Source organism: Pipra filicauda, unplaced genomic scaffold (assembly GCF_003945595.2).
Source record: "Pipra filicauda isolate LSUMZ 115617 unplaced genomic scaffold, ASM394559v2 scaffold113_size4260070_pilon, whole genome shotgun sequence".
Taxonomy (NCBI): domain Eukaryota; kingdom Metazoa; phylum Chordata; class Aves; order Passeriformes; family Pipridae; genus Pipra; species Pipra filicauda.
In genome coordinates this window covers 1,600,943-1,619,340 of record NW_024103585.1, presented here as the reverse complement: position 1 = coordinate 1,619,340, position 18,398 = coordinate 1,600,943, and the positions used below count along the sequence as shown (strand labels likewise).

Here is an 18,398-nt window from a genome sequence, read left to right as displayed (position 1 = left end):
TGACACATACCCACTGCAGACTGGAAAGCTGGAAGCATCTTATATCCAAAGCAGTAGGGACTTTCCCTGTCCTGGTGAGTCTTGCATCTAAAATAGCAAAACGTGATGATTTAATATTCCCAAGTAAATTTTCTATTTGTTTTGTTTGTTTCTTTAAAAGTGCTTCCTCCCATTCTGCTCTTCTTTTCCCAGATCCTCGAGTCCCTGCTCATGCTATAACAGAAAAGGTAGCTGAGAGAAACAATTCTCTCAGCAAGGAACAAAAATGGAGGTTTTATTCCCATTCTTTATAAAAATTGGCATGTAAAAAAGAATAGTACAAATCAAAATGCAGACACAGGAATATGTATTTGAGGAAACACAAGCACCACAGTGAGGAGGATTTCGTTTTCATCTTTTCTCTTTAATCCCTTTCATAGTTTATTGAATGTAATCAAGCAAAGTCAGTGAAGGGTTTTATAAGGAAGAGACAGTTCCCTTGTCATCGTAAGAGACTATGTTACAACAGGATTTTAGAAATTTAGGTAATTTAGCAAGTCCTAAACAGAAAAAAATGCCTGTAGTTAAAGCAGATTGCTTTGCTAGGGCCCAATGTCTGATTCAAAAGTCAGAAAAAGAACTCAAGTGCATGTATGTTTGTATTCATATTCATATTAATTAATTTAAACTGGGGTTTTTTTTCAGGTGAAATGACCATAAGTTAAAATGGTACAGAAAAAGAAGAAATACTGCTTGCCCAAGCAGATACAAAGATTAAACATAATAAGTCCACAGTCTACAAACAAAAATTAGACTCCTTGCCAGAAGTTACAGTAAGTTCTTTAACATAGTTAGAGGCAGGTATCAGGAGGTAAGATTACATCAGTTACATTTACTGTTAATTTCAAAGTATGAATGCATGTGATTTTACTTCCGCTCATACTATTGCAATTGCACTATTTATTTAATTAGTATTAAAATATAAGCTAACTATAACAAATTCAGTTCCTTAGTGTTCTGTAAGTTCACTTCAGCCTGCTGCCCAGTGTAAGTATGAGCCAGCTTGCCTGCCAAGAATAGCCTGTCTACTTCAGCCAAGAAGTGGGGCAAATAAGCTCCGCTGGTAAGGATAGGCACTTTTCGGTCTCTAACCTGGCTTGCTTATAACAACTTTAAATTTTATTATATCACACTGTTGCTGGCAGTGTTGACATACCCTCATTTTAACGACTCTGTGAACAGCAAGAAGCCATCAGCAAAACACACTGTGGCTCTCAAAAACAGCTCCAGAGCTGTGAGCTGCTCATGAATAGCCGTCTCTGTGAGGGCAGCATGATTTATAATCAGTATAGAGAGTCCCTGTGATTAATATTCATGCTACACATCCCAGAATAAATAGGAGATGCCAGTCTGATTCAAAGCCCTCTGAAACTGATGGAAACCTTTCCATTGACTGCCATGGGCTCTGGGTCAAGCCCCAAGCATCCAAGTGTGTTTACACCTTTTAAAAAAGAACGAATTCACTCTCCACATGTTTCAGTCCCTCACATTTATTGTCAGCAAACCTCTGGCAAAAAATGCCTTCCTCTGCAATGAGACTCACTGAAGCTAGTAGGAGCTATATATACAGAGACTGAGGACAAAATTCCAATGTAAAACCAATAGCAAACTGGAAAGAAACTTGATTTTAAAACCACACAAGACAAAATGCAATGATAAAATGAATGTTTCTTTGTAAGAAGTATAAAATAACTCAGATTTTGTATACCTGCAGGTTAAAAAAATTTTCAATGAGGCATACTGGACCTTCATAATATAACATTAAAAAAACCCACTCATATAAATCTAATACCATTATAACCATCTTCCTTGAACACTGTAATTATATCCTCCAAGGGTAAGTACCCAAATGTTAATTAAATATGGCCATCTATATTATTTTATGCAAAGATTTTTTTTACTTATTAAAGGAACTTAATAGTACTCATAGATGTCTTTGTTAAATGCAGATTGACAAGGAAGTTAAAGAATAAAGCCTCATTTATTTTTATGCTACTTATAAATTTTCTGAAGTCCAAGTCCTCTCACAACAGTGTACAGTAATTAGATTAAAACTACCTTCAAATACTTTCCACCACAACTTTTACGTGAACCATCTTGCAAAGTCCACAATGTCTACAAATCATTTTGCAGTGATTATCAAAAAAAATACTATGGAATTAAATAAAAGTGGATCGATATGGACCTTCCTCCCCAAGCAATGAAATCTTAGCACCATACAAAATATCATGACTTAAAACTGAGTGCTGACTCTCCTTGTCTCTCTTTCCTTTTAATAACCAAACAAATTATTTTCCAAAGCATGACTGTTAATACACAGATTGGTTTTGAGAGTAGTGTTCAACAGTAATTTTTTTCCTGCATTTTGTTTCAAGAAGAAAAATATAAAGTAAAAAAAAAAAAAAGAAAAAGGAAAAAGATACAGGAAATAAAAAGTCCTAAGGTAAATTAACAGTGAGTCCCCACGGAGGCAAAAGTGGACATTTCGCGACGGATGGTACTGAAAGGAGAGAGCTCCAGTTCCGTGGTGTACTCATTGTCATTGTCATCACTTGTCACTGTGGAAGACTTCTGGATGCATTCATCACAGCAGCAACAGCAACACTCCATAAAGGCCCGACTGAAAGGTTTACAGAGGCAGAAGAGGAGAACTGGGGTAACGCAGGACTTAAAGAACAAAAGGAACTGGCTAATGAGATGGAGGAGGTCCATAGTTTGTCGAGAGACCCCTGTGGACATGTAGGCAGTCACGATGTTGCAAATGTTTTCGGGAATGATGCAAAACCCATACAAAATGGTCAGAGCCACCACTGTGCAGTTCATCTGACTTTCCAGCTGAATTTGTCGCTTGTTCCCCCTTGTGCAAGCCTTTTCAGCCCTCCTGATTTTCCTCGCTGTCACCAGGGAGCAGGTAATAGTGAATAGGGTAGGTAAACAAAAATAGCAGCCGAAGTACCACCAGAGTCGTGCCCCATCGTAGGTGAGAGCTAACACGTAGATGGTGTCGGGCAGTGCGGTGGATATCTTCACCACGCAGCGCTCACCCGGGGGGCTGCCACTGTACTCGGGGTCCTCCTTGGCCAGCTGGCGCAGCACCACCTCTGGCAGTGCCAGCAGCAGGGCACCTACCCAGATGACAGCCAGCTTGGCCGTCGTCGAGGTGCAGTTTTCGATCATCTCATAATACATCTGCACGTTGGTGGCAGCACGAAACCGGTCAATGCAGAGGGCACACAGCGTGAATGTGGTGACTCCAAGAGAGGCCACCTGAGAAGGAGGAAAGGAAACACAAGTTAATACAGGTGCTATCTGGGGAAAAAAAAAAAAGGAAGGAAAAAGGGGGAAAAGGGGGAAATGAGAAAAGACAGCTACGAGGGTACAGTCCATTAATCAGTGGAGAGTGGGAAAACATCATATCCTTCAAAAGTCCCCTGTTTCCCTGTTGATGGCAGTCTTCTTAGAGACAGAAGATGAAGGCCTGAACTCATTCAGGCTGAAGGGGGAATTAATATATTGTACATTGGATGAAGGCTCTTACCATTGAGCTGTTCTCTGGAAGAGGTTTATACTCTTCCATAGAGATAGCTCAATTTGTACTCTGGAACACCAGTCAAGTCTAGCCACTTGACCAGCAAAGGCAAAGGCAAACATAGTTTAGGGGTATCAGTGTAGGAGACAGTTAAGCGCCATGGTGCTGAGCACCACCAAAAGAAACATCACAAACAGAACTTAGCTTCCAGCGTTCGCTCAGCTGTCATCCAGTATGCATTCCGAAAGAGTACATCCTTCTACTTTTCTGCCTAAAAATACTTGTTCCAGCTTGGTGTCATCCTCTCCTGGAGACCCAAGCAAGCACCTGTGCAACTCTGAGTGGAAAATAAAATAGAAGAACTGAGCAAAACTTAAAACTAAACCCTTTCCTTCCCCACTTTTTTCTAAGGGATGTTTTTCATAAAGATTGGTTCTACCACAGGGGTTGGAATCTTAAATCAAAAGGGGAGATAGGAGCGTCTTCCTTCATCAGAAGGACGAACTTACCAACACAAGTTATCAACCATGCAGGGGATCATAACATTGAAACCTTTCACATCTACAAAACTTAGAAACCCTGGGGACTGGATTAGGCATCTACTGAATTGAGTAGGGTCCAACAACTAATTTTGTGGACTTAGACTTTTAAATGAAATTTTGATGGGATGTAGGCACATAAAGCCACCCCATATTGTCAGTTCAAAGAAATCATACCTGAAATCCTCAGACTTCCCAAGTCTAACTTTGGAACCTTCACTATAATAGTTGAGCTCTAATAATCTATATTCAACATTTTATTTAGAAAAAAAATTACAGGAAAATCCAGGCTCAATTTAGTAGGAAACATCCTGTGGGAGAGTGTACTGCAGGTCAGGAGAAATGGACAAAGTTTCATTCTTTAAATGATTTAAAGACGGATTGGACAGAGCTCTCAATTATATACTGTGAGAAAAAAGTACAGAGCAATGCTTATGTTCTCTAGCTTTAATAACCATCATTCTATGTATGAGTAGATATCTTGTACTGTCATGTCATCAATTCCTATAATTTTTTCCTGTTTATAATTCAATTTTCTAAAAACGAAATTTGCAAAATGACTATATACATTTTGGCCTAATTCTATTAACAATAAATTCAACTTCAGTTCAAATTCAAAGCAGAATGCCCATTAACTTCAATTGGAGAAAGATTAAGTGCCCTGTTGCATTTTAATTCACTTATTTTCTTGGGTTTGTATGCTTGTGTTATGCTGCAAATGTGTTGATGCAGAAGAAAAGAAACTGTTAACTAACATTCCCAAAAAATGTAAAGAATATTTACTTTTATCATGAATAAACCATGTGTCTGTGCAATTAACTGGGAAATCTAAGGTAATACTGGGCAGTTCACTATAATTTTGTTTATCAAAATTTGATGTGTAATGATAGATTTCAATTTCATACAGGCAGACATAAAAAAACACTTTCTGATTTCCACCATAATATTGAAATATTACTGTTTATGCATCTCTTGTAAAACGTTCTGCAAAGATAGATAGCACAATTATGCACATTTATATAAATGTATCATTAATTTTGGCCTTCCATATTTAATGGCCATATCAGATTGCTAAAATTGAATATCACTGGAAAATATTAGGCACCTGGGATTAGAACTGTCAGACATTGGCTTGGTTGGAGAATTCTGAAACAGCTTCCTGAAAGATTGAACAAGTAAGATGCAATCTCTTACTAATTAACTTGCAGGAATATTTAATGATGACAAGGCAGTACTGTAAACATTTTTAATAGGCAAACATATTGATTTAGGAAGTTAAACTGTCTGACAAGATTCAAAGAAAGCTTGGTAAATACAGCAAAAAATAAAAACAATTAAAGAAAAATTACAGTTACAGGGAAATCTCAATGAACAGTGATAAACCTAGCTAATGAAATATGATTTTTCCACATCACAGCTGAGAGTGACATTTGTAAATTCAAGATTAGTGACTTTGTTTCCAAAACATTCAAATGTGTGAGCAGTATTCAAATTTCTTAGTGACAGCAAAACCTTTAGCCTGAATATGCAAGATGAATAACAAAAGTGTCAGGACAGCTTGCTACAATTACAGGAGACAGGAAAATAACTGAAATTCAGAAATAAATAGGGATGGAAATAAAATTCAGCAGAACAGAAGAAAGCCTGAGTTTTTGTAAATTAACAGTTTCCCTCTCAGCTCTTACATAAGCCTCTCCTCTGCCCCCAACACACACACTTCTATTGCTTTAGCATTTCATTGCAGACTGTTACACAGCAGCTAAGACATTAAAACTCTACAGCTGTTAGGGCTGGACTAATGAAAGAAGACATGCCTACCGTGAACAAACATAACCTACGGGGCTCCTGTCACATTAATTGACCAGCAACTTGGAGGTTTAAGACAGTGAAATAGAGCAAGAGGAAACAACTAAGACTACTGGAAGATGGCTTTGAAAACTCTCCTATAGATTTACTGATGAAACGAGCTAAACAAAGCCAGTGTTTCTCCAGAACAGGCAATGGTTTCCTATTTTCTATAGATCAGTGGAGTTAGTGAAGCAATGGAAAAGCTTGCAAAAACCATACAATCACACAAGCAGATGAACACAGATTCACTCCGGCTGACTTGTTTAAATGCAGTACAGCAATTTAAGGGTTAGATTACTTACCCACAACGCAGACTATAAGTAATAGCCAGCAAAATCAATGGGTGCTGCTCAAAACCTATGTGGGTGAGAACTGAACATGCATTCTGCATGTTCACACAATTTCAGTTTAGGGTTATTTCTTCATACCAGTCATACTAATAATTAGAGTTAAGCTGAAAGTGTGGAAGAAGTCAGAGAAGCTTCCTTTTTAATATGACACATGGCCTTGAAATAACCACTGAATGAAGATAATTCACTTGACAGGGAGTAGGTAAAGCACAAATTAACAAGTCGTAAAGTGGTACAAAGCTGCATGGAGTTTAATGGTGCTCTTCTTGTTGTAACAGCTGAGTGTCCGATGTGCTGTTGCAGTCTTAATTCCAACAACATGGCAGGAAATGAGGCAAGGCAAGGGCAACTCAGGCTCAGTAGTTTTTGATCATCACTTAGTTGTCTGATTTATTACCATATGGTCCCTATGAAGATTCTCCTGCAGTCTCTAGACATTCAGGATGACATCAGTTTACAACTTTCCCTTTTTACATGAAATCAGAGAAGTCCCCAAGTTTCCAACTGAAGGACCACCAATCTGCTTTGAGAAGGTGGTGAAGGAACCCCTGCCTTGAGGAAATACCCACACTATTTGGGCAGAGAATCACTGTAGAAGGGATTACCAGCTACAGCATACACATACACAGGATGACATTATCGTTACAAGGAGAGTCTCTTGCATTGACAAGGATGTTAGTGGGCACTGTGATGCTCATTCCAGACACTGCATAAACCTTTGGTCATTAGCTCACCACGCTGTTAGTCAACTGTGTCCAAACTGATTTGTGCAACTGAGCCCAGAGAAAACCACCAGTAAATACTCATGAAATGCTCAGGTTATTGTACCATTTCTCCTGCCCATCCCTCCAACATATTCATTCCCCTTTTAAAAACTTTAACAATTATTGAAATGTTTTCAGGCCTTTCCTGGCTTGTCCTACTTCTCCTCACTGTGGTCCCATGGCTCTTGGCCCTGGCCTCTAGGAGCAGTGCCTCTGGCTGACCAGTGAAGATGTAGTACAGTGAGCAAGGGCTGTGGAAATGAGACTCAATTCTCTCTCACTAATTTCTGCTTGATCAGATAAAGGTGATGAAAAGCAGAAAGGAAATCAGAAAAGGTGACCTGGGTGAAAAGGTCAACAAAGACCAAATTCTGTAAGTGAATATAAAACAGAGGTTGGGTCATTCCATCCAGTGAGACGAAAACCAAGAAGTGATATTGCTGCTATCTACAGATAAATCTATCTTGAGATACAAAAGTTACTTAAGTCAAAGGACAGTGAATGTAACAAAATGCAAATCAACTGGCCATGAGCAACTCAAGGCTGGAAATGAGAGGGACCATTAATCATCTCAGGCATCATCTTCTCAAGCACACCTGATGGAGAAGTGAGGGGAAACAATGCAGACTAAATTTATACAGAACAAGACAAATTAGAAGTGTTACAAGAAGTGGCTGCTTCTACCAGCTGAAACCGGATTTTCTAAGATGGAATATACTTGATATGGATAACACAGAGTTTCTTAAATCACAAGGCACTCTTCCTTCCTTTGTTACAAGGCAAGATGGGTATTTGAAACATTTTCCTGTTGTAATGGGAAAGCTGAACTACAGAAAAGGTTGATAACTACTAGCCAGGCCATCTCTGAGCTCTCAGTAACACCCAGTAGACTCTTTATATCCATTCCTATTATATCATATAAACGACTAATTTCTCCCTGAAGCCATTATAGTCTATCATTTTATTATGGTTGTTCTATAGGCACATCAAACTTCATAGCTTTAGAGCATGTTAATGCAACATACCATGGGGGCTCCTCCAAATTTGTCAGTTTTGCCTAAGATAAATAAACAAATCACAATACATTTTTTTTTGTGCAACTCTACACTTACAGTAGAGAGTCCAGTAACAAGACTGGACTATTGCAAAATAAGATCATTTTACTGCAAATAATTATTTAACATTTATCTAAATTTATGGTTTCTGTTCTTCAAATAAAAAAGTCCCACCCCCTCACAAAAAACCCAAAACAAAACAAACAAAAACAAACAAACAAACAAAAAAACCAACAAATCAAAAGCAAGAAAAACAGTCATTACTATGAAAGAAAAAAAATAAGTCTCACAGTATTTCTTCCAAGAAGTGTTATTAAACATTAATGGCTTTATGTTTTAAAATAGGGAAGGGTCACTCAGTTAAAACACTACTGTGGTGTGGCAAAAGTAATTCAGTAGCTAAGGAGAACTGATGCCAGTGTACCCCTCTGATATTATCAATTCACTTATGCATCCTGGATAAAAATCAACATCACTTTAACTATCTAAAAGATAAGACGGTAATTCTGGAAACTACTATCACAGAGATGTTCTACACATATTGAACAATGGGTACAATTGCTGTAGTTTCCTCTGTAGTACTATCAACATTTGCATCAAGGAGACACAGAGTACACATGCTTTGTGTGATATTTATCCTTTTCTATATCCTAAGACCCAAATCTTCGTTCGCCAAGCCTAGCCATGATGATATCCTAAGAGTAATACTGTTCAGAATTGGAATCCAATTCCATGAGCTGCTCTTGAATTCTGCTGGAAGCGAAAGCCAACCAGACCATCAGGGCACTGGAAATACTCATTATTACACTACATGCTTATCTGGGGGTTGGAAAAATCACAAAACACAAAAGGATTTAATTTTTGTTCATTTTCCTGTTTGCACTCTACCATGCTACCATATCGGTAAATTTATTTTACTTTTTTTTTTTAATACAGAAACAAGTGTCATCTCCACTGAGGATCTAATTCTCATCATGCTACATAAGGGACTCCTGGACTAATTCTTAATATTAACAACATGAACTACTGTTAAAAATCTGCTTCTTCCTGCTTTGCAGGAAAAAATCCTGTCATATGGAGAAATGACATCCCAATGCTCAGAGCAGTCATTGGTGCTGGGATAGCAGATGCTGCCTTTTCCTCTCCACACATATGTAACTTAAATATTACTGACCCAATTTTAGACCTACTCTGACACAAATTCATTTCCATGCTGAAATGCCATATGCAAAGTTTAGCCAAAGGCAAATTTTTATGGACAACTTAGAAGACCCTGCAGACAGGGTTTGCAGAGGAAAAAAAGACTAACAGAACAACCAACATGGCAGACACTATCATTGTGCCATTAATACCTAAAGGGCAGAGATATATTAACACTTCTGCTTTAAATAATTATTTATTGTGTGATAAGTGCTGAAGTTATTCCGCTCAGTAAAAGACACATGTAGCCATTGCCCTAGAAAACTCTCATGAAGAAGCTTTGAAACTGCAAACATCTCTGAGTATCTTTCCCTATGACCCAGAGGACTCACTGGAGGTTCAGGAACATAGCTCTGACTAGAGTCAAAGCAGAGACACAAAGAAGATGCCTCACATCAAAAGACACAGAAAAGACAGAAAATACACAGCTTTTATATACTCCCATAAAAAACATATTTGCTTCCCCAAAGTAAAACTTAAAATAGGGATCTCTTCTGACTTTGGAATAGGCAGAGAATGGCCACTTTTTCTGTGCTTCTAACTTACGTCTGTCAAGTAAAACAGAGAAAGAGGAAAAAGTCTCACCTCAAATTGCCTTGGAGAGTCAGCTCCAGGGAGAGTAATTCATATTCCAGGCCAAATCAATCCCTATGCTTTCCACTAAGAATACTAATTGTGATAGCTTTCCTGAGCTGGAAGTTACCCATCAGAAACAGGAGTGATGCCACAAATTGATTGCCAAAAGCACATGCAGAGACTGAGCATCCTTTTTCAGAGGCTTTCCCTGTCAGCCTGCTCCAGAGCCATGCCCATCTCATATGCATGATATGGTCCATATGAGGACACCACAAACTTTGTCTTTCTCTTCTTTGTGAGGTGTATGAGAAAGGCAGAGGGGCTCATATTTACCAGAACTGAGCAGAGAGCTGTGTACCATTACTGGCCTCAGCAACTTCTTGGTCTGTGCTGGACTGCACAGGGCAGTAAATCAGCCTCTCCAAACCCTCACTCTAGACTATTCCCCAGTTCTAAATCTTTACTCCACTATAAGTAGCTGGATGCAATTTGTTGGTATAGAATGGGATGCCTACTCCCAATGACCCCCCCCAACTCATTGAGCTTCCAGTGTAATCTCCAAGAGCGGAATGCACACAAATTAAGCAAGCTTCCAAAAGATACTTTCTAGTCCTAGTTGACATTTGTCATATCGAGCAAGCTGTTTTGGGCCTTAAACAACTTATTTAATCTCTTCATTACCACCTTCCAGAATTAAAATAAAAAAAATAGCAATTTTACTTCACAGTACTAACAGTTGTAAAATATTCAGAAGCACAGTACCAGTACAGATTTTGTCTACATTCACTACATAAGGCCTAGAATAAATCTGTAAGTAGGGAAATACATTGCTCAAAAGACTGTGTGTGCTTAAACAAAATGAAAAAGGTCCCACATCAGCAGATATCAGCCAAAGTCATTGTCTTTGTATTGTGATTTACCCCATATCTCCTGATTCTGAGTGATGCTGAGAAAATGATATGAAAAACAAAATAAGCACAATGTGCACGTAAACACTTCAGACATGCACAAAAACTAAACTTCTGAGCCATCTGCAGAAAAGTGGCAAAATTTTAAGAACAGTTCAGCAGAGGATTAAAACTGTAGAGGAAAAGCACATCTCCACACATCCTTATGGGCAGAGTAGCTGCATTAGTTATTCTAATACTCTTTTCAGTTCCCTCTGAGTACACTCAAACCTGAGGGTTAGAATGAACAAACTGTGATACAATATATGGCTGAAATGACTACTTAATGCACTTGTCACAGATCTTTATTAGGTATAGGAAAACTGCGCTTTAAATTAAATATTGTGGAGACCTTCCACTGCCGGAAACTCAACTTTTACCTATACAAATGTACATGAAGATACCATAAAACATTTTCCCCAGACTGTGTGTGCATATGTGTTATCATTGGCAACAGATGCTTTGTTGAAATTCTGCACAGTACCCATTAAACAGCACAAATAAAAACCAATTGGTCTCAAGAGGTTTAAACAAAGAAAACTCAAGGTATCTCACCGGAATCACTTGAAACCTTTGACATAAAACAAAGCATGCCTGAATTATGTTAAAATGCTGTGATCACTGCATCCCTTGATCTGGATAATCAGACATCCCCTGTTCCCTAGTTCTGAAAGTACAAGCTGGTATGACAGAGGGCTCAAGCCAATAAGGGTCTTTGATGCTTGAAAGTAAGATATTTCTGGATATACAAATCTGGGTGAGACATACAGCTCACTAAACAGTGGATGAGGCAAACTGATGTGTAACAAAAAGAGATGCAAATCACGGAACTAAGAGACACTTAAAAGAACCAAGCACTAGGCAAACTTAGAGAAAACACAGACAGCTTAAAATTCGTCCATCTGCAGGAATATGCTTCTATTTGTATTTCACGAAGGTCTGGAAACCTCTCCTGAAGATAGCTGTCTACAGCTTTCCTTTCATCTTTCTCCCATTGTGTGAGAAGGGGATGAGCCTGCCCAGGTGAGTTACAAGGGAAAAGACAGTGTTGTTCAGCTGCCAGATGAGTGTACTCCTGTGAACAATCCAGAGCAAGGAACAGCAGCTGCTCATATACATGGGTGGATTTCATGACATGTTCCCCATCTACATTGCTCCTGGTGGTGTCAGTGTCACTGTGTAATGCCTGTGAGGTTAGAAAACACTTGGAAAGTGGTGAACCTTTGCTCTAACTGCCTTCTCTGCCTCAGCAGGGTCAAATTCTGATTTACAGGAGAGTTTCCTTCTTGCCAAGCTCAAGGCAAACCAAGAAGAGTCATGATCCACTAGTAGCATTCAGTATCTGCCACTCATTCTTACAATTTATAGAGGGGGAAATCCAGCCTTTTACGTACACTTTCTGAGGTGATGAATATACTTTACATACATATTATATTTAATGACCACTGAATAAAAAATATACAATTCTGGGAGCAACGCAGAACCCCAAGGCTGTATCTTTTTATATCTGCACCTTAGATCTACGTTAATTATACTACCTTAGGGACACCAGTAATAATTAAGCCTAAGACAGAGACCAAGCTACTGGTCCATCCCAACTGGACTAGTGCCAGTTCATGAATAAGACTTTAACTCTAGACATCTACAGAACTTTTAAGTGAAAAAATAAGGTTATATTGAAGTATAAAGGGACACAGTAGCAGATGAACATTTTTCAGGATTACAGTTTTGAATTTCAGCAACTACATTTCAGCTAAACTGCTTTCAGTTTGACAAACTCTCTACTGCCCAAAGCCAGGCACAGCATAAGCAACTAAGTTTGAAGAACAGTGTGGTCATGCAAATCATTTAAATTACTGATCTTTAATTAGAATGGGCATTACAAAGAATTACTTCTATTTTGCATGTGGATGCACCAAAAAATGTTAGAAAGCGTGAAATGTGGCTGTAGGAAAGTCCTTGACACGCAAACTACTGTATCTACTGTAATTGAAATGGTTACTCTTGAAACACCACTAATCCAATTCAGAAATTTTAGAAGCTCCTTTCAGTTTCTCAATAAACACATATTTACTGCATCACGTCTTCTTAAATGCAAATCAAGTGTACTCTGAGTTTTTCAAACTCAGTGGTATACTACCAGCCTAGAATTCATCTAAGCGTAGCACAGCTCCACCCTTTGTTCAATATCACCAGTAATAACTGGATCACGTATGAAAGAAGCAATGACAATTTAGTGGCTACACAGGTCATCTTTCTCAACACTTTCTTAAAAATACCACTTGAAAGTTAACTGTGTGTTACTCTGTAACAATGTTCTGCTGAAACTGATACTCTGTATTAATACTAGGTTGCGTTATTCATTTTTTGGAGGATGGGGTGTTGACTTTTTGTCTAGGTTTTTGTTTGTTTTTTCTCTAATATCTCATTTTTAGGACAAGAGGATCAACAGTTATTTCATCAGCTTTCAGTTACAGAATAATGTTGAACATAAGGTTTTGGGAATACAGCAGAGCCAACCAGAACTACAGGCTACCATCCTACCAACAAGCCTTAGTGTTCAGTTCCAGTAAATAAAGCAGACAACCTGAGCGCTGCCGGCAGGACTCCGGCCAGCTGTCTGGGAGCTTCTCTGACAGAGCCTTTGAATAACTGCCAAGAAGCTGCAGTTTAAATGGAGCTGAGGTATTTTTTTTAAAGAGAAGAGAAAAAAAAAAAAAAAGAAAAAGAAAAAGCTAAATAAATGTGCGATTTGAACGCTGAAATATAAATTAAGAGCCCATACATCCTGCTGATGGTGCTTTTTACAATCACTTTCTTACAAGCTACTCCACTCATTCCCTCCATCCGCTTTCCTGATTCACTCGACTTTAGGAAAACAGCAAAGCAAAAAAGTTGAAATTCCTCCTAATTCTGAGAGGACGCCTTACAGGATCACTGGGAGCAAGGAAAGTTTGGCAGAACTCTCGCGAGTGTCAGGAAGCGCTGGACGCGCTCAGCTTGAGCCACAGAAATCCCGGTGCCGTTGGACCGCGGCGGCCACTGCCGCCTCCGATGACTGCGGGGCCGTGCCGGGGCCCCGCTCTGCCGCAGGAGCGCCCGTGAAACCCAGACCACGCCGCACTGAGACGTCCCCGGGCCGACAGCAATGACCGACAGGTCAGGCTTGCGGCGAGGGAGCAGCGGAGAGAGGAGCTCGGGACTCGCGTTCCCTCGTGCGGGCCAGCGCGGCCAGTCCGCCCGGGGACTGCGCGAAAACGCCCGGGGCCGCGCATCCCCACCCACATTACCTCGATGTACGGGACGATTTTGCAGGAGAAGTCCTCTAGGAGCCACTTCTTGGTGAGCTCCTGGAAGATGACCAGCGGCAGGCAGAAGAAGACGATGAGGAAGTCCCAGAAGGCCAGGTTGGCCAGCAGAGAGTTGGAGATGCTCCGCATGTAGTAGTTGTGGCAGACGATGCACATCACTGCCATGTTGCCCATGATGCCGATGCCGAAGATCACTATGGAGAGGCACATGACGGCGTAGGCGCCGTAGGACTCCTCGGTCAGCGGGTAGAAGGGGTTGCGGAGGCGGGCGCGGCGCCCCGTGGCGTTCCCGCGGCCCCCGGCGCTGCCCTCGCCGCCTGCCGAACCGTTCAGGGGCAGCCAGCGGGGCCCGCCCGCCCCGCCCCTCCCCGCCGCCGCGCCGGCTCCGGGATCGCTGCTCCGCGCCCGCCGCCGCCCGGCCCCCGCCGCCCCGTGGGGAGCGCAGCTGCCGCCCGGTCCCGCCGCTCCGCCGGCCCCGGGAGGGAGCGCTCCGCGCCCCGGGAGCGCCGCGGCCGCCCGCCGGCCCGGGGCGAGGGGCGTCGGGGCTGGCTGCGAGCGGGCGCGCTGCGGGGGCGCCGGCGGCCCGGCGGCCGCGACGGGAGCCGGGGCGAGGGCGCAGGCAGCCCAGGCGCTCAGCACCTGGCAGAGCAAGGCGAGGGGAGCGCGGAGGGGCCGCATGGCCGGGAGGCGGCGGGGCTCACACGCTCCCCTTCAGAGGCGGCGTGCGCCCCGCTCAGCGGGGCTGGAAGCGAAAGACATGCCCGCCCGGCTCCCGGGGACAGCCCTCCTCGCCGGGGCCAGAGCGGGAGCAACCGCGACTCTGCTGCCGCCGGAGCGCGGCTCCCGCTGCCGCCGGGGTCCGCTGGGGGTGCGGCGAGCAGAGCAGCGAAGAGGCTCTTCTCGCCGCCACCCGGGGCAGACCCAGAAAGTTGTGTCGCCGTCTCCGACGCGCCGAGTTAATGTGGCAAGTGCAGCGCCGGGAGGACCCCCCCCCGGCGCTCCGCCCTTTCCCGGGACCGCTGCCTCCTCGCCAGCAGCCACACCGGCCTCGTTCTGCCCATTTGCGTCCTCCCGCCGTCGCGGGCAGCCGGCAGCTCTATGGGTGAGGAAAGGTCCCTTGAGGAAGACACCTCCCCTCGCCGGGCGGTCGCGAACACATAATTCCTTCTCTCCAGCACCTCGGAGAACACGGGTTGTTGCGCGCAGCTCAGGGTATATCAGAGCTTTGCAAAACTCTTGCTGGGATCGGTCACTGCACCCTCCGAACGCTCGCACGGCGGCAGGGAGCAGCGAGCGCGGCCGGAGCGGCAAAGTTGCTGCCAGCGCCGGGAAGGCGCAGCATCGGGACCGACCCCTCGGGGCTGCTCCTGCCTCCCAGTCGTGCGGGCAACAGGAGAAGCGGGGCGGCAGCCACGGCCGCCCGGGAAGGCAGAGGCTTGTCTGCAGCAGGCTCTGCTCCGGCTCCCCGCGGCCACGGCCCCGCTCAGCCCGGTGAGGCTCCGCCGCGGCTCCCGGGGCGCGCCGGGGAGGCGGGCAGGCAGGGCGGCCTCCGCAGTGCGCAAGCGCCGCCCAGCGGCGCCGCGGGGCCGAGGCGCCGCCCGCCCGCCGGGGGAGCCGGGGCGAGGGGAGGGGCCGGGGCCGGGCCAGCCGTGCCCTTCCCGCCCCGCCCGCCCCCGGAGCCGGTCCGTGAGACCCTGCTGTCGGCCCGCTGTGTCTCTGCCGGCTCGCCCCGGTGTCAGGGTCTGGCTGCCCACCTCGGCCCGCGGGTGCCAGCGGGGCCGAGGAGAGCGATAGGAGAGCGGAGCGCCCTGCGACGGTACCGGGAGTCTGGGCCCTGCACAAATTGCGGGTGGGTGGGTGGGTGGATGGGTGGGAGGCAGTGTGGGAAGCTGTCGGCGTCGGGACGGCATAGGAGCCGCGCTGCAGGGGCAGAGGCCACGACGAGCGAGGGAGGAAGGCGGCGGGTGAGAGCGCAACATGAAGCACCAGGCGGAGCTGAAGGAAACATCGGCCCGCAGCAGAACAGCATCAGAAGCGTCTCCACGGATTTCTCTCCTGCTTTGGACGTTTGTGTGTGGTTTTGTTTCTTGGCTTTATACAGTCAGATAAACTTCCTCTTGTTCCTCTGATTTTTACTTCATTCAGGTGACAGCTTGCTGAACATGCAAGTAAATATTATAGAAGTACCGTTAAGGATTCTCCATCGCCTTTGTTTCCATTTTTAAGAATTTTCTTGCAACTTATGCCCAACCAGTTGAAAAGTTTAAAACGTTTCCCATAAAGCAGTTTGAGAAGCATTCTTTCCCCCCTCAAGCTTAACCCATTTGATGTAAAGATCAGAAATTTAGTAAAAGATGCCAGAGCTCCCTGGTTTAGGGACTGAAATCAGGACTGTGGATCTAATAGTCCTGTAAATTCTTGTGGGCCAGTTTCTAAAATCTTGAGATCCCAAGGACCTGAGATGTGCTTGCAGGTTGGGGCCCTATCTTTTTTGTATTAATGATCAACAAAGAAAATTATGGAAATCAACAGTAACAGAAAATACATGTCTCATATACACATAAACCCAGTCTCTTGGCTGCAACAACAGACGCAAGATTAGTACCATTTTTTCTTAGTGAGATTGAATCAAACTGTAGTGTAAGAAGGATTCTTTTGTATGAATTGTTAATTCTTGATGATATTAAAAATATAGCTGTACAAGTTCACCTAGCTGTCGGAGAGGTAGGCTGTACATGAAGGTACTCACTGGGCTGGCCTTGCTGTCAACAGAGAGAGAAAAGTGTCTTCTGAGGCCATTTATCTGATAGTGATGTCCAATGTGTGGTATAAAATCCTAACTGCAGGTGCTACTCAGACATGTTTATGCTAGGAGGAGCTTAGAAAATTATTTTGGATGAAAAATGTGATCTTTCAATGGCTAAAGCTGGTGAGTCCTGTCCCGTTCAACTCCAAGTGTCATTCCTGGCCATGACAGTAACCCAGAAAACACACAAACAGGACAAACCAAAAGTTTTTCATTTTCCTCAGACTGTTCTCTCACACATGTAGGTGAGGTGTACCTGTGGGAACCTTAAGTCTTAGGAGAACTGGTAATAAGTTAGGCACTGCTGTGTTGCATGCCCCTTAACATAAGTCAAGCCATTTTCTTCTTCTTCCTTAGCAACGTAAGAGTCATCTCATGGAAGCAAATGATCAAGCTAATTTTAAAACTTCCTAATAAATAAGTTTCATCTAATAAAGGTATCTATGAATGTTAAAAACTAACAGTACCTACCGGGAAGAGAATGGCAAATATATTTAACCTTTTTTGCCCTTATATTTTTTCTCCCATTTGTTCCTTCTGAGCTCAGCTGGTGTATAAAAGGAGTTAATGATGCTAATGAGCTTACATTTACTGTGCCTTTCTTCCTGAAGAGTCCCAAAGGGCATTACAAGCAGATATGATAAATTCACTGCTTGTTCTTAAAGGGTACTGAGGAATATTGCTGCTGGCTTTTATATAGAAGGAGTGTACAGGAGTTAGCAGATATATTGCCCTTCTGTATAGTGCAAAAAATATGGATCATGAAGAAGAAGGTTAAGCAGTATTTGGTTTACATCACTGATCCTTTAATGGTGAGATAAGAGCTGAGTTGTGCATAGATTTTTCACTGTCAGCATTCCACCTTCTTTAAAATGGAGAAAAATTCTTTCTAAACACAAAGAAAATTCTTAAAAGCTATTATTTTATGCTTACATTTTGTCACATTTCTTTTACTTCATTAGGTATTTTGTTTGTTGCAAAGAAGAGCACTTGAAAAAAAATTGAATTTTTTTAGACTGTAGCCATATAACCACCCTGCCTGAATTTGAGAAGTTTTGTGTATTTATAGAGGCATGATTGGTGTTTTCTTCAGGGCTTTTGTCTTGCTAGAACATTTACATCAAAGGAAATCAGAGGAATGATGTTATTGCATCATAATTATCTATTTCAGCCGGTCTAAGAAGGTCCTCTTTTGCTGGCTTTAAAAACAGTTAATTTGCCCCTATTTACTATTGCTGCCCTGTTAGATACTGAAAGTTAGTGTCTGAAAATTGCATTTTTCCGATTTCTTTGGTCTCAAATATTTAATTGAAATTTTGCTGCAGTCCATATAATTTCTGACTTTTAGGGTTTGGTTTTTTTTGTTGGTTTGGTTTTTTTTGAGGGGGGAAGGGGAGTTTGTTGTGGGGTTTTTTAGGGTGTGATGGCGCACAT

At 42.9% G+C, this 18,398-nt stretch overlaps 1 protein-coding gene across 1 annotated transcript; it reads right to left on the bottom strand.

Moving 5' to 3' along the window:
* Positions 1-382: 382 nt before the first annotated feature.
* On the bottom strand, positions 383-15,619 carry GPR37 (G protein-coupled receptor 37). The gene is made up of 2 exons (XM_027720883.2): positions 14,138-15,619; positions 383-3,306 (listed from the first exon to the last, which is right to left on the bottom strand). Exons 1-2 carry the CDS (start codon positions 14,834-14,836, stop codon positions 2,488-2,490), a joined length of 1,518 nt encoding a protein of 505 aa, XP_027576684.1. The 5' UTR covers positions 14,837-15,619; the 3' UTR covers positions 383-2,487.
* Positions 15,620-18,398: the final 2,779 nt, after the last annotated feature.